We start from the raw sequence: 16,228 nt of genomic DNA on the forward strand, positions 1-16,228 counted from the left end.
ATTTTAAATCATCTTCTGAGATACTCCTTCTGACTGCAGGGTCCTTTGTAAATGGCAGGCAGAACTGAAGAGTTTTAGAGATGGCTATTGCAACAAAAAATTTACAGGTCAAATCAGAGATTCAGACTGAATATGTAGGACCATTTCCTTCACCTTTTAGATCCCATGAGTCAAACCTTTCCTAAAGTAGAACTTCTAAGACTTGTAATGAATTGGAATAGAGTACCTCAGTTATTCTCTTTAAAGAACCTTGTTTTCTGTGTACGTTAGAGGAAATTAAAGATGAAGACTTAGGAAACAATTAGAAAAAAATACAAAACATTTAAAAATAGATCCAATAAATATTCTAAATGCCTCTATTACTACAAGACACTGTTAGATATTAATTATTGTTAATTAGCACATTGGTTTTAAAGAATTGTAAGAATTCTCAATTTTTTTTTCTAACATAGAAAACCAATGGGGGTAAGTTGAAAAACTTAATTCATTCTTCTAATTCAAGATAGAGACTTCTCTTTAAAAAGTTGAGTTGATTCCTAAAACTGTGCCCCAACAAGTGTTACCTGGTACTCTTGAGGCAAAGGTTTTGAAAACTTCTGCAAATTACACACAGCAACTGCTCTCTGGTCCTGTCGGCAAGTTAACTGCAATGGGTTACTTCTAAGCGTGTCACAGAAAGGGCTCAGCATCTGCCTCCTGCACACAAAGAAACACCAAGGTACCAAACTCTAAAGAAAACATAACAAATCCATTTTCTATTATAATTTCAATATGTTTTGATAGCTTAATACTACATGCTGAATTAGGTTATAAAGTTATTTTTCAAAGAGTAAAAAGAAATGCTTAATGTAGTTATAAAAGATTAATGCCAAATGCCTTATAACGTTACTTCACCATTATTAAACAAAATATTTATCTCTTTCTCCACTTTTTCCAGTAAAATGGAGTTCTGCAGACCTGATCTGTGTGTTTAATGACAAATAATGAAATTCCTGATCCTGCTTAGAAATACAAATCTTCATAATTAATATAATGGAGTCTTAGAAAGAGACAGAGATGATGGATGCCCTTTCTGCCCTGCAGCTACAAAGAGTGAATTGTTTTCTATGGCATGATCTAGTTCAAAGACTCTTGTTTCAGTTATACGGAAAACATTCACAAGACATCTTGTTTTCATGTGCAAAATGAAGACTGTGTGAATATTCCTAATTATGACAAGTTGCTCTGTTCTGTTGAATCTAATCTTGGAAGTACAATTTGGAAAATGAGGTCTTATAATTTTCCAGATATCAGAATCTATTACACTGTTCTGTAAAAATAATCTTCAAACCCCAACCTATAATTCTAATTGGTCAATTTATTGATAATTATAATACAAACCATATTAATGTCATAATAGTAATGTTATAAATGAAATTCCAGTATTCTTAAACAATATAAATCCTATTATGACTGATTGCCAAATTGTGGTAGTATTACTGCCATTTTTCCTCTTCTTCCACATGCTTGTTAAGGGGAAAAAGCCTAGGTTAGATTTACTTTAAGGAAAATTGATATTTGCTTCATTTAAGTTAACAAAGTATAGCAATAAAACATCTCAGGGAATTATAGCTTCTTGAGATAAAATGTGTAAAAGACCTATCAGTGTCTTTGGTAGACTTGAAGAAGCACACTGTAATAGGAAAGCAAAGGTCTAGAAGTCTTCACACAGGCTTGGTTTCAAATACCAGCTTATTTGATGTTGACTTCATTTTCCTGAGCTTCAACTATAAAGCACTAAGTGCCTAGCACACACAAGTTACTCAACAAATGTAATTTCTGTGTCCCCACCACTTTTATAAAATCTTTACAGGGGTGCCTGGGTGGCTCAGTTGGTTAAGCGTCCGACTTTGGCTCAGGTAATGATTTTGTGGTCCATAGTATGAGCCCCGCGTCAGGCTCTGTGCTGACAGCTCAGAACCTGGAGCCTGCTTCGGATTCTGTGTCTCCCTCTCTCTCTTCCCCTCCCCAGCTTGTACTCTGTCTCTCTCTCAAAAATAAATAAACATTAAAAAAAAAAGTTAAAAAGAATAAAATTGACAAACCCTAGCAAAACTGAAAAAGAAACCGAGAAAATGCAAATTACCAATATCAGGAATGAAATGGGATCTCACTACAGACCTTACAGACATTAAAACGATAGTAAGGAACTACTACAAACTACTCTGTACACATAAATCTAATAACTTAGGTAAAATGGACCAATACTTCAATAAACACAAATTACCACAATTCATCCAATATGAAATAGGTAAATATGAATAGCCCTGTAAATATTAAGGAAGTTGAATTAATACTTAGTACAAAAAAGAAACAAAGATATATTCTTCATGAATATATACAGAAAAATCCATTATAAATATTAATACATGGAATTCAGCAATATACAGAAATAACTATATACCATGACTAAGTGGGGCTTTTTCCAGCAACAGAAAGCTGGTTTAATATTTGAAAATCAATATAATCCACCATATTAATAACAGACTAAAAAAAAAATCACATAATTATATCAACCAAAGCAGGAAAAAACACCTGACAGAAGTCAACATCCATTTGTGATAAAAATTCTCAGAAACACAGAAATAGAGAGGAACTTCAACTTGAAAAGGAGCATCTACAGAACACCTACAACTAACATTATACTTAATGGCAAAAGGTTGAATGTTTCCCCTTCTCATTGCGTTCATGGATTTAAAAAGTCAATAAAGATGTCAATTCTCCTAAAACTGATAATGTAAGTTTAACACAATTCATAGAAAAATCCTACCAAGATTTTTTTGTAGACAAGGTTATTCTGAAATTTATATGAAAGGCAGGAACTAGAACAGCTAAAATGATTTTGAAAAAGAATAAAGTGAGAAGAATACATTTACCCAATTTAAGACATAGTATGGCTACACTAATAAAGGACTGTGAAGTATTAATGGAGTGACAGACACATAGATCAATGGAACAGAATAGAGAACACAGAAATAGACCCATATAAATACACTCAACTGATTCCTTCACAAATGGAAGAAAGCAATTCAATGAAAGAAAGATAACCTTTTCAACAAATGGTGCTGGAACAACTGGACATCCACACACACAAAAAATGAACTTTGACCTAAGTCTCCCATTTTATACAAAAATTAACTAAAAATGGATCCCAGACTAAAAATATAGAACATAAAGCTTTAACATTAAAAAAAAAAAATACAAGAACGTCTTTGGAATCTAGGGCTTCGCTGAGTTCTTAGACTTGACATTCAAACTATGATTCATAAAAGGACCTATTAATAATTTTGACTTCACCAAAGTTAAAAACTTATGCTCTACAAAAGACCCTATAAAAGAATAAAAAGAAAAGCAACAGATTAGGAGAAAATGTGTGCAAGCCACATCTCCAACAAAGGACTAGTATCTAGAATATATAAAGAACTCTCAAAAACTCTCAACAGTAAGACAAAAGCAAACAATCCAATTAGAAAATCACCATAAGACATGATGAGACACCTCATCCAAGAGGATATACAGATATCAAATAAGCACATGAAAAGATATTCAGCATCACTAGCCATTAGGGAAATGCATATTAAAACCACAATAAGATAATCACTACTACCTTTTGGAATAACTAAAATAAAAAAACAGTCACAACACCAAATGCTGATGAGGATGTAGAGAAACTATTATCACTCATACATTGCTGGTAGAATATAATATGACGTAGCCATTCTGGAAAAGAGTTCAGCAGTTTCTACTATAAAACTAAACTTGCCACTACCATATGACCCAGCAATTACACTCTTGGGCATTTATCCTGGAGAAATGAAGATTTATGTTCACATAAAAACCTGTACACAAATGTTTGCAGCAGCTTTATTCAGAATAGCCCAAAACTGGAAACAACCTTGTTATCCTTCAACATGCAAATGTGTAAACACAACTGTGGTACATCTGTATCGTGGAATTTTATTCAGCCATTAACTTGAGCAAACTACTGATATACACCATAACCTGGATGAATCCAGAAAATTATGTGGGGTGAAAAAAGGCAACACCAAAAGGTTACATACAGCATGAAGTGATTTATACATCATTCATGAAATGACAAAATTATAGAAATGAAGAACAGCTTAGTGGTTTCCAGGGGCTTAGGAGGGGCTAGAGTGGGAGGGAAGTGTGTACATCTATAAAATGGCAATAGGAATATCCTTGTGGTAATTGAAATGTTCTATATCTGACTGCATCAATGTCAATATCCTGGTTGTGTTGTTATACTATAGTTTTTTCAAGATATTACCCATCAAGAAAACTGAATAAAGTGTACATGGAATCTCTGTACATATTTTTTTACAACTACATGTGATTCTATAATGATCTCAAAATAAAAAGTTAAAAAAATATATTTATAGGGGCACCTGGCTGGCTCAGTCTGTGAAGTCTGAGGCTCTTGGGGTTCTAAGTTTGAGCCCTACATTGGGCACAGAGCTTACATTAAAAACAAAAACAAAAAAGACACACACACACACACACACACACATATGTGTGTGTGTGTGTGTGTGTGTGTGTGTGTATCCCCCAAACTTGAAGAATGTATTTTTTAAAAGTTAGCTAGGTAATTGTGATATTCATCCAGATTTGAGAACCATTACTCAAAAGTACCTTCCATGTTTTTGTATATTGAATCAACAGTTACATTTATGTTTATGAGTGCATTCTCCAAAGAGTAAGAATGATAGAATATGCAAAAATTTTGCAATATACATATTTGTTAATTATAAACTAAACAGAAATGCTTATGATTCTGGATCCCACACCATAGATTCTTTCATACATGATTTAAAATAACAACGTAGTTATTTACTTTGATATTACCATGAAGCACCAGAAATGGCTTTCTATACATTTTTAAAATTAATTAATTTTTCAATAGAGAGAAAGCACGAGTTGGGGGAGGGGAAGAGAGAGAAGGAGAGAGAGAATCCGAAGCAGGCTCTAAGCTGTAAACACAGAGCCCGATGTGGGGCTCAAACCCACAAACAGTGAGATAATGACCCGTGCTAAAATCAAGAGTTGGATGACCACCTGACTAAGCCACCCAGGCACCCCAGTTTTCTATACATTTTTTTTAAGTTTATTTATTTTGAGAGAGAGAGAGAGAGTGACTACACAATCAGAGGAGAGGTCAGACAGAGAGGGAGAAAGAGAATCCTAAGTAGGCTCCGTGATGTCGGAGCAGCGTTGGGTGTAGGGCTCAATCCCATGAACCTGTGAAATAATGACATCAGCCAAAATCAAAAGTTGGATGCTCAATCAACTGGGCCACCTAGGTGTCCCTTCCATACATTTTGAAATTGAACTGTTTAGGCCACATTTTCAAAATAGTGACATTTTAGGCTCAGGATAAAGAACAAATCCAAAATAAACTGTGTTATCAAAGATATCATGAGGAAATGCATTCTTACTTTTGCTTCTGCTGGTCAATCCAGAATTTACAGCTCTTTCTTACAAAGTCACAGCCCATTCCTCGGCCCCAGTCTAACTTTTCAGCCATGCTGTAATTAGCCTTATACCAACTGTGGAAATAATTCAAATAAAGCATTTTTTATTATTGTCATTTTAAAAACAATTCCAACAAACCAATTACAAATCTCAGCAATGAACAAACCAAGACCTCAAGACAAAGAACATTTACAAACAAAGCCCTTGGTGCACAGGAACTGCTACACAGACTCACCATACCATAGGACTGGGAAACTTGTCTTCTGGTGAGGGTACTTTCACATTTGAAAAAAAAAAACAAACAAAATCAAAACCAAAATGTGCTGTCACTGTAATTTTCAAAGATGACAGAAGTCACCAAGTAGAAAGTGGTTAAGGTGTGAGACAGAGAGATCAAGGGCCAAAGAAACAAAAAGAGAATGAGAGAAAATACAAGAGAATAAACTTAGGAAGAAATAGGAGAATTATTAGTTGGACAGCCTTTACCTAATCTGATTCAGTTGGTCCTAGTTTCTTCCTTCTCTGGCCTTGATTTGTGATATTCTATCAACACAGGGTCTGCCTGTGACTAAAAATTACACTATTATGAGACATATGAATACTATGTCTAATACCTTAAAAATGTTCTAATTTCAGAAAAAACAACCCACATCAATTTGATTTCCTGGCAAATTTAATCAAAGGCAAGGAGCCTACCTAACAGTTTTTCTTATTCCTTCTTTTTTTTTTTTAAAGTTTATTTATTTTGAGAGAGAGGGAGAGAGAGAGAGGGAGCAAGAGAGAGTGCTCAGGAGCATGAGCAGGAGAGGTGCAGAGAGAAAGGGGGAGAGAGAAAATCCCAAGCAGGCACCATGTCATCAGCACAGAGCTTGGTGTGGGGCCCAAACTTATGAACCATGAGATCATGACCTGAGCCCAGACCAAGAGTCAGATGCTTAAATGACTGAGTCACCCAGGTACCCTTCTTCTTTATTCTTAATAACAAGATTAGTTTATAAAAATTATAAAATTATACAAAATAGTTTCTTACATTTGGTATTACATCTCGGCCCTTTAGCATTACTGAAACATTAAATAAAAACATAGGCGCAAAGGCTGAGGGAATGACAAGAATTATTCCCTCCATCCCAGCCACTTTTCCACAAAATCAAACAGAAATAGGAATACATGATATGGATCTTCAAATCCTTCTCATTTTTTCAAAGAACAGAACTGTCTCAGAGAGAAACTAAAGACATGAATACCAAAATGCCTGCAACCTCTGCAGCTATAACGTGACTTATATTAACTAGCTAACTTGGTATCATAGCAGGTCAAGTTGTCCAGATAGTAACAGATGACCCCAGTACTGCACACTAGGAATTATTTTAGCAGTGCCTAGGTTAGGCAGTCCTTCTCCCTCTGGATAAAATATAAAATAATAAGATTCCCTTGGGAATTACCATATCTAGTATACTTTGAGTACAGAGCATAGCATTGGCCCTATGTTACTCTAACATCAGCTGGGCACTCCAGCTACATTTCTTGAAACCTTCATGATACCTTCTTTGCAGCTCTTTTTAAGCTATGACTGAACAGTTATTATAAGCACTTCTTATATGGTAAGCACTTTGTTTAATGATAAGGCTACACCACTGAATAAAAAGACAGTTTTTGTTCTCATGAAGATTATAATCTAGGGGGAAGACAGAATTTTATTTTATTTTTATTTTATTTTATTGAGGGGGAGTGGCAGGGGGAGACAGAGAATCTCAAGCAGGCTCCATGCCGAGTGCAGAGCCTGACATAGGGCTCAATTGCACAACTGCGAGATCATGACCTGAGCTGAAATTAAGAGTTAGATGCTTAATTTTTTTTTAACTTTTATTTATTTTTGAGACAGGGAGAGACAGCATGAACGGGGGAGGGTAAGAGAGAGGGAGACACAGAATTTGAAACAGGCTCCGGGCTCTGAGCTGTCAGCACAGAGCCTGATGCGGGGCTCGAGCTCACAGACTGCAAGATCATGACCTGAGCCGAAGTCGGATGCTTAACTGACTGAGCCACCCAGACGCCCCAAGAGTTAGATGCTTAACCAACTGAGCCACCCAGGTGCCCTGGAAGACAGATATTTTTAACAACTTACAACTGGGATGAGTGCCACAGAGGTTAAATATAGGGTGCTAATAAATAGCAGCACATTAACAGGGAAATCTAAATTAGTCTGGGAAATCAGGAAAGATTTGCTTCAGGAAGCAACTTTAAGCTAAACCCAAAGGAGGAGCACATGTCAGCTGAGGGAGCAGGGGAAGCACTAGAAACAGTTTCTTAGTGGCAACAGAGGGTTGTGAAATCAATTTACTGTACCTTAACATTTATTTCTCTTTCTTTTAAAGTTAACAGAATAGAGGGGCGCTGGATGGCTCAGTCGGTTAAGTGTCCGACTTCAGCTCAGGTCATGATCTCGTGGTCCATGAGTTCAAGCCCCGCTTCGGGCTCTGTGCTGACAGGCCTGGTGCCTGCTTCAGGCACCTGCTTCTGTGTCTCCCTCTCTCTGCTCCTCCCCTGCTCACACTCTCTCTCTCAAAACTAAATAAACATTAAAAAAAAAAAAATTAAAATTAACAGAATAGAAAAAAAAGGATGGTGGTAGTTGGTAGTAGGGTAAATATTGTTCTATCAACTTTGGTTCAGTTTTGTATATAATAGCTAATACCTCAGTTGGCACTCAGAGTATGCCAAACATTAAGTATACTAAGGACTTGACATATATCAACTCATGAAAGCCTCACAAAACTCTATGAGGTAGGTATTGCTTTTCATCCTCATTTTACAGACAAAAGAACTGAGGGAAACATACAGCAAGTGAGTGGCAAAAAATGGGATTTGAATCTAGGGTTCTGGCTTCAATGTCAGTATGCTTTATAAATGAAATTGAGACACAGTTTATATCCTATAAAATTCACCCTTATAATTTTTGTCATTCAATCTTTTTAGTATATTTTCAGGGTTGTACATCAATTACCACTACAGGCATACATCATTTTATTACATTCCACTTTATTACACTATGCGGATACTGTCATTTTTTTCTTACAGATTAAAGGTTTGTGGCAACTTTGTATTAAGCAAGGCTATGGACACCATGTTTCCAACAGGATTTGCTAACTTCATGTTTTGCGTCACACTGTTAATTCTCACAATACTTCAAACTTTTCCATTATTTGTAATAGTGATCTGTGATCAGTGTTTGATGTTACTATTGTAATTGTGCCAGACACCACACCCCTATGACAACAATAAATATTGTGTATATTGTGACTGCTCCACCGACTGTTCCCTCTTCCCCTTTTCTCAGGCCTCCCCATTCCCTGAGACACAACATGAGTTAGACAGTTAGTTAGCCAAGTTGTGAATGCAAAGGAAAAGTTCTTGAAGGAAATGAAAAGTGATATTCCAGTGAATACACAAATGATAAAGAAAGTGAAATAGCCTTATTGCTGATAATGGAGAAGGTCTGAGTAGTCTGCACGGAAGATCTTAGCAGAAGTTGGTTCATGAGGCTTAAGGAAAGAAGCCATCTCCATAACATAAAAGCATTAGGTAAAGCAGCAGGTGCTGATACAGAAGCTGTAACGAGTTATCCAGAAGATCTAGTTCAGGTAATTAATGGAAGCGGCTACACTAAACAACAGATTTTCAATGTAGACTAGACAGCCTTCTACTGGAAGAAGATGCCACCTAGGACTTTCATAGCTAGAGAAGAGAAGTCAATGCCTGGCTTCAAAGGTTCCGAGGACAGGCTGACTCTCTTATTAGGGGCTGATGAAGCTGGTGACCTGAAGTCGAATGGTGAACGAAGTGCTCATTTGCCATTCTGAAAATCCTTGGGCTCTTAAGAATCACACCAAACCTCCTCTGTCCATGCTCTGTAAGCGGAACAACAAAGCCTAGATGACAGCACATCTGTTTGCAACATGGTTTACTGAATATTTTAAGCCCACTGTTGAGATTACTGTCCAGAAAAAAAAGATTCCTTTTAAAATATTACTGCTCATTGTCAGTGCACCTGGTCACCCACGAGCTCTGATGGAAATGGATGAGATTCATGTTGTTTTCATACCTGCTAACACAGCATCCAATCCACAGCCCACAGAGCAAGGAGTAATTTTGACTTTCGAGTCTTGTTATATAAGGAATATACCTAATAAGGCTATGGCTGCCATAGATAGTGATTCCTCTGATGGATCTGAGCAAAGTAAGTGAAAACCTTCTGGGAAGGGTTCTAGACCATTCTAGACGCCATTAAGAAAATTTGTGAGTCATGGGAAGAGGTCAAAATAGCAACATCAACAGGAGTTTGGAAGAAGTTGATTCCAACCCTCATGGATGACTTTGAGGGCTCAAGATTCCAGTGCAGGAAGGAACTGCAGATGTGGTAGAAACAGCAAGAGAACCAGAATCAGAAGTGGAGCCTGAATATGGGACTGATTGCTGCAACCTCTTGATAAAACTTGAATGGATGAGAAAGAAGTTGCTTCTTATGCATGAGCAAAGAGAGTGGTTCCCTGAGATGGAAAGTACTCCTGGTGAAGATGCTGTGAAGATTGTTGAAGTGACAGCAAAGGATTTAGAATATTACCTAAACTTAGTTGAGGAAGAGCAGATTGACTTCAATTCTGAAAGAAGTTCTACTTTGAGTAAAATGTTATCAAACAGTACTGCATTGCATGATGCTGAGAAATCATTCATTAAAGGAAGAGTCGAACAGTGTAACAAACTTCAATGTTTTCTTTTAAGAAATTGCTACAGCCACCCCAACCTTTAGCACCCACCACCCTTGTCGGCCAGCAGTCATCAACATCAATGCAAGACGTTCCATGAGCAAAAATGACTAGGACTTGCAGAAAGTTCAGTTCATGATTAGCATATTGGGCAATAAAGCTTTTTGCGTGTATTTGTTTTTTAGCAATAATGTATTTTTTAACTTTATTCATTTATTTTTGAGGCAAAAAGAGAGAGGGGGAGAGCATAAGTGGGAGAGAGAGAGAGAGAGAGAGAGAGAGAGAGAGAGAGAATCCTAAGCCAGCTCTGCCAGTGCAGAGCTGGACATGGGGCTTGAACCCACGAACTGTTAAGATCATGACCTGAGCCAAAACTCAGACACTTAACCAATTGAGCCACCCAGGTGCCCCAGCAATAAAGTATTTTTATTTTTATTTATTTATTTTTTTAAGTTTACTTATTTATCTTGAGAAAGAGAGAGAGCGAGAGAGAAAGAGAGAAAGTGTGAGCGGGGTAGGGGCAGACAGAAAGGGAGAATCCCAAGCAGACTCCGAGCCCAGTGGGGGGGCTTGAACCCATGAACTGTAAGATCATGACCTGAAGCTGAAGTCAGACGCTTAACCAACTGAGCCACCCAGGCACCCCAATAAACTATTTTCAAATTACGGTATGTACATCGTGGGGTACCTGGTTGGCTCAGTGAGTAGAATAGAGTAGAGCGTGCACTCTTGATCCTGGGGTGGCAAATTCAAGCCCCATGTTGGGTGTAGAGATAACTTTTAAAAAAACAAAAATGGTATGTACATTGTTTTTATTAGACATAATGCTACTGCACACTTAACAGAGTGTGGTATAGTATAAACATAACTTTTATATGCACTAGGAAACAAAAAAATTCATTTGACTTGCTTTATTGCGGTGGTCTGGAGCCAAACCTGATATCTCTCTAAGGCATACCTATATCTAATTTTAGAACATGTACATCACCCCTCAAAAACTATGTCCCTGAGGCATCTGGATGGCTCAGTTGGTTAAGTGTCCGACTCTTGATTTTGGCTCAGGTCAGGATGGATGTGAGAGGTGGGGAGAGGAAGTTTTCAAGGATGATTCCCAGGTTTCTGGATGGATAAATAAAGTTTTCTGCTGAAATAACTTAGTTAATCTACAATGAAGTCTTATGGATAAAAATTAATTTCCATGTCTTTAACTTTAAATATTGCCAGATATTTAGAAACATCTAGCCCATTTTGTTATTGTGTTGCCCCAGAAAAAGGAAAAGTGCTATAAAATTTGCCAGTGCTATGATTTCATCAGTGACTCTCACACTCCACAGTGTTTGTGTAACCTATGAGTATCTTTTTTTTTTTTAATATATGAAATTTATTGTCAAATTGGTTTCCATACAACACCCAGTGCTTATCCCAAAAGATGCCCTCTTCAATACCCATCACCACCCTCCCCTCCCTCCCACCCCCCATCAACCCTCAGTTTGTTCTCAGTTTTTTTTTTAATTATTATTATTATTATTATTTTTTAACGTTTATTTATTTTTGAGACAGAGAGAGACAGAGCATGAACAGGGGAGGGGCAGAGAGAGAGGGAGACACAGAATCTGAAACAGGCTCCAGGCTCTGAGCCGTCAGCACAGAGCCCGAAGCGGGGCTTGAACTCACGGACCGTGAGATCATGACCTGAGCCGAAGTCAGATGCCCAACCGACCAAGCCACCCAGGCGCCTCTGTTCTCAGTTTTTAAGAGTCTCTTATGCTTTGGCTCTCTCCCACTCTAACCTTTTTTTTTTTTTTCCTTCCCCTCCCCCATGGGTTTCTGTTAGGTTTCTCAGGATCCACATAAGAGTGAAAACATATGGTATCTGTCTTTCTCTGTATGGCTTATTTCACTTAGCATCACACTCTCCAGTTCCATCCATGTTGTTACAAAGGGCCATATTTCATTCTTTCTCATTGCCACGTAGTACTCCATTGTGTATATAAACCACAATTTCTTTATCCATTCATCAGTTGATGGACATTTAGGCTCTTTCCACAACTTGGCTATTGTTGAGAGTGTTGCTATAAACATTGGGGTACAAGTGCCCCTATGCACCAGTACTCCTGTATCCCTTGGGTAAATTCCTAGAGTGCTACTGCTGGGTCATAGGGTAGGTCTATTTTTAATTTTTAGAGGAACCTCCACAAATTTCCCAGAGTGGCTGCACCAGTTTGCATTCCCACCAACAGTGCAAGAGGGTTCCCGTTTCTCCACATCCTCTCCAGCATCTATAGTCTCGTGATTTGTTCATTTTGGCAATTCTGACTGGCGTGAGGTGATATCTGAGTGTGGTTTTGATTTGTATTTCCCTGAGGAGGAGCGATGTTGAGCATCTTTTTATGTGCCTGTTGGCCATCTGGATGTCTTCTTTAGAGAAGTGTCTATTCATGTTTTCTGCCCATTTCTTCACTGGGTTATTTGTTTTTCGGGTGTGGAGTTTGGTGAGCTCTTTATAGATTTGATACTAGCCCTTTGTCCGATATGTCATTTGCAAATATCTTTTCCCATTCCGTTGCTTGCCTTTTAGTTTTGTTGATTGTTTCCTTTGCTGTGCAGAAGCTTTTTATCTTCATGAGGTCCCAGTAGTTCATTTTTGCTTTTAATTCCTTGCCTTTGGGGATGTGTCAAGTAAGAAACTGCTATGGCTGAGGTCAGAGAGGTCTTTTCCTGCTTTCTCCTCTAGGGTTTTGATGGTTTCCTGTCTCACATTCAGGTCCTTTATCCATTTTGCGTTTATTTTTGTGAATGGTGTAAGAAAGTGGTCTAGTTTCAACCTTCTGCATGTTGCTGTCCAGTTCTCCCAGCACCATTTGTTAAAGAGACTGTCTTTTTTCCATTGGATATTCTTTCCTGCTTTGTCAAAGATTAGTTGGCCATACTTTTGTGGGTCTAGTTCTGGGGTTTCAATTCTATTCCATTGGTCTATGTGTCTGTTTTTGTGCCAATACCATGCTGTCTTGATGATTACAGCTTTATAGTAGAGGCTAAAGTCTGGGATTGTGATGCCTCCTGCTTTGGTCTTCTTCTTCAAAATTACTTTGGCCATTCGGAGCCTTTTTGTGGTTCCATATGAATTTTAGGATTGCTTGTTCTAGCGTTGAGAAGAATGCTGGTGCAATTTTGATTGGGATTGCATTGAATGTGTAGATAGCTTTGGGTAGTATTGACATTTTGACAATATTTATTCTTCCAACCCATGAGCACGGAATGTTTTTCCATTTCTTTATATCTTCTTCAATTTCCTTCATAAGCTTTCTATAGTTTTCAGCATACAGATCTTTTACATCTTTGGTTAGATTTATTCCTAGGTATTTTATGCTTCTTGGTGCAACTGTGAATGGGATCAGTTTCTTTATTCGTCTTTCTGTTGCTTCATTATTAGTGCATAAGAATGCAACTGATTTCTGTACATTGATTTTGCATCCTGTGACTTTGCTGAATTCATGTATCAGTTCTAGCAGACTTTTGGTGGAGTCTATCGGATTTTCCATGTATAATATCATGTCATCTGCAAAAAGTGAAAGCTTGACTTCATCTTTGACAATTTTGATGCCTTTGATTTCCTTTTGTTGTCTGATTGCTGATGCTAGCACTTCCAACACTGTGTTAAACAACAGCGGTGAGAGTGGACATCCCTGTCGTGTTCCTGATCTCAGGGGGAAAGCTCTCAGTTCTTCCCCACTGAGGATATTAGCTGAGAGCTTTTCATAAATGGCTTCTATGATGTTTAAGTATGTTCCTTCTATCCCGACTTTCTCGAGGGTTTTTATTAAGAAAGGATGCTGAATTTTGTCAAATGCTTTTTCTGCATCGATTGACAGCATCATATGGTTCTTATCTTTTCTTTTAATAATGTGACGTATCACGTTGATTGATTTGCGAATGTTGAACCAGCCCTGCATCGCAGGAATGAATCCCACTTGATCATGGTGAATAATTCTTTTTATAAGCTGTTGAATTCGATTTGCTAGTATCTTATTGAGAATTTTTGCATCCATATTCATCAGGGATATTGGCCTGTAGTTCTCTTTATTTACTGGGTCTCTGTCTGGTTTAGGAATCCAAGTAATACTGGCTTCATAGAATGAGTCTGGAAGTTTTCCTTCCCTTTCTATTTCTTGGAATAGCTTGAGAAGGATAGGTATTATCTCTGCTTTAAATGTCTGGTAGAACTCCCCTGGGAAGCCATCTGGTCCTGGACTCTTATTTGTTGGGAGATTTTTGATAACTGATTCAACTTCTTCGCTGGTTATGGGTCTATTCAAGCTTTCTATTTCCTCCTGATTGAGTTTTGGAAGTGTGTGGGTGTTTAGGAATTTGTCCATTTCTTCCAGGTTGTCCAGTTTGTTGGCATATAGTTTTTCATAGTATTCCCTGATAATTGCTTGTATTTCTGAGGGATTGGTTGTAATAATTCCATTTTCATTCATGATTTTATCTATTTGGGTCATCTCCCTTTTCTTTTTGAGAAGCCTGGCTAGAGGTTTATCAATTTTGTTTATTTTTTCAAAAAACCAACTCTTGGTTTCATTGATCTGCTCTGCAGTTTTTTTAGATTCTATATTGTTTATTTCTGCTCTGATCTTTATTATTTCTCTTCTTCTGCTGGGTTTAGGGTCTCTTTGCTGTTCTGCTTCTATTTCCTTTGGTGTTCTGTTAGATTTTGTATTTGGGATTTTTCTTGTTTCTTGAGATAGGCCTGGATTGCAGTGTATTTTCCTCTCAGGACTGCCTTCGCTGCATCCCAAAGCGTTTGGATTGTTGTATTTTCATTTTCGTTTGTTTCCATATATTTTTTAATTTCTTCTCTAATTGCCTGGTTGACCCATTCATTCTTTAGTAGGATGTTCTTTAACCTCCATGTTTTTGGAAGTTTTCCAGACTTTTTCCTGTGGTTGATTTCAAGCTTCATAGCATTGTGGTCTGAAAGTATGCATGGTATGATCTCAATTCTTGTATACTTATGAAGGGCTGTTTTGTGACCCAATATGTGATCTATCTTGGAGAATGTTCCATGTGCACTCGAGAAGAAAGTATATTCTGTTGCTTTGGGATGCAGAGTTCTAAATATATGTCAAGTCCATCTGATCCAATGTATCATTCAGGGCCCTTGTTTCTTTTCTGACCATGTGTCTAGATGATCTATCCATTGTTGTAAGTGGGGTGTTAAAGTCCCCTGCAATTACCACATTCTTATCAATAAGGTTGCTTACGTTTGTGAGTAATTGTTTTATATATTTGGGGGCTCCTGTATTCGGTGCATAGACATTTATAATTGTTAGCTCTTCCTGATGGATAGACCCTGTAACTATTATATAATGCCCTTCTTCATCTCTTGTTACAGCCTTTAGTTTAGAGTCTAGTTTGTCTGATATAAGTATGGCTACTCCAGCTCTCTTTTGACTTCCAGTAGCATGAAAGATAGTTCTCCAACCCCTCCCTTTCAATCTGAAGGTGTCCTCAGGTCTGAAATGAGTCTCTTGTAGACAGCAAATAGATGGGTCTTGTTTTTTTATCCATTCTGATACCCTATGTCTTTTGGTTGGTGCAGTTAGTCCATTTACATTCAGTGTGATGTCTGTAGGTTTCATGCTTGTAGCAATGTCTCTGGTACTTTGTCTCACAGAATCCCCCTTAGGATCTCTTGTAGGGCTGGTTTAGTGGTGATGAATTCCTTCAGTTTATGTTTGTTTGGGAAGACCTTTATCTCTCCTTCTATTCTAAATGACAGATTTGCTGGATAGAGGATTCTTGGCTGCATATTTTTTTTCTGTTGATCACATTTAAGATTTCCTACCAGTCCTTTCTGGCCTGCCAAGTTTCAGTAGAGAGATCCGTCATGAGTCTTATCGGTCTCCCTTTATATGTTAGAGCACATTTATCCC

The 16,228-nt window shown here is 37.7% G+C and overlaps 1 protein-coding gene across 4 annotated transcripts in view; it reads right to left on the reverse strand.

Annotated features, from left to right (window-relative positions):
- LMLN (leishmanolysin like peptidase) overlaps positions 1-16,228 on the reverse strand; it is a 135,504-nt gene that overhangs the window by 74,970 nt on the left and 44,306 nt on the right. For all 4 annotated transcript variants that reach the window (XR_006718383.1, XM_045502398.1, XM_045502397.1 and 1 more), the window contains exons 12-13: positions 5,493-5,603; positions 564-696 (exon numbers count right to left, since the gene is read on the reverse strand). Coding sequence is in view for 3 of the 4 variants with exons in the window: in XM_045502398.1 (XP_045358354.1) it covers positions 564-696; positions 5,493-5,603 (244 nt within the window). In the remaining variant the exon portion in view is untranslated. The remainder of the gene's footprint in view (positions 1-563; positions 697-5,492; positions 5,604-16,228) is intronic.

The sequence above is a fragment of the Leopardus geoffroyi genome, chromosome C2 (assembly GCF_018350155.1).
Source record: "Leopardus geoffroyi isolate Oge1 chromosome C2, O.geoffroyi_Oge1_pat1.0, whole genome shotgun sequence".
Classification (NCBI taxonomy): Eukaryota; Metazoa; Chordata; class Mammalia; order Carnivora; family Felidae; genus Leopardus; species Leopardus geoffroyi.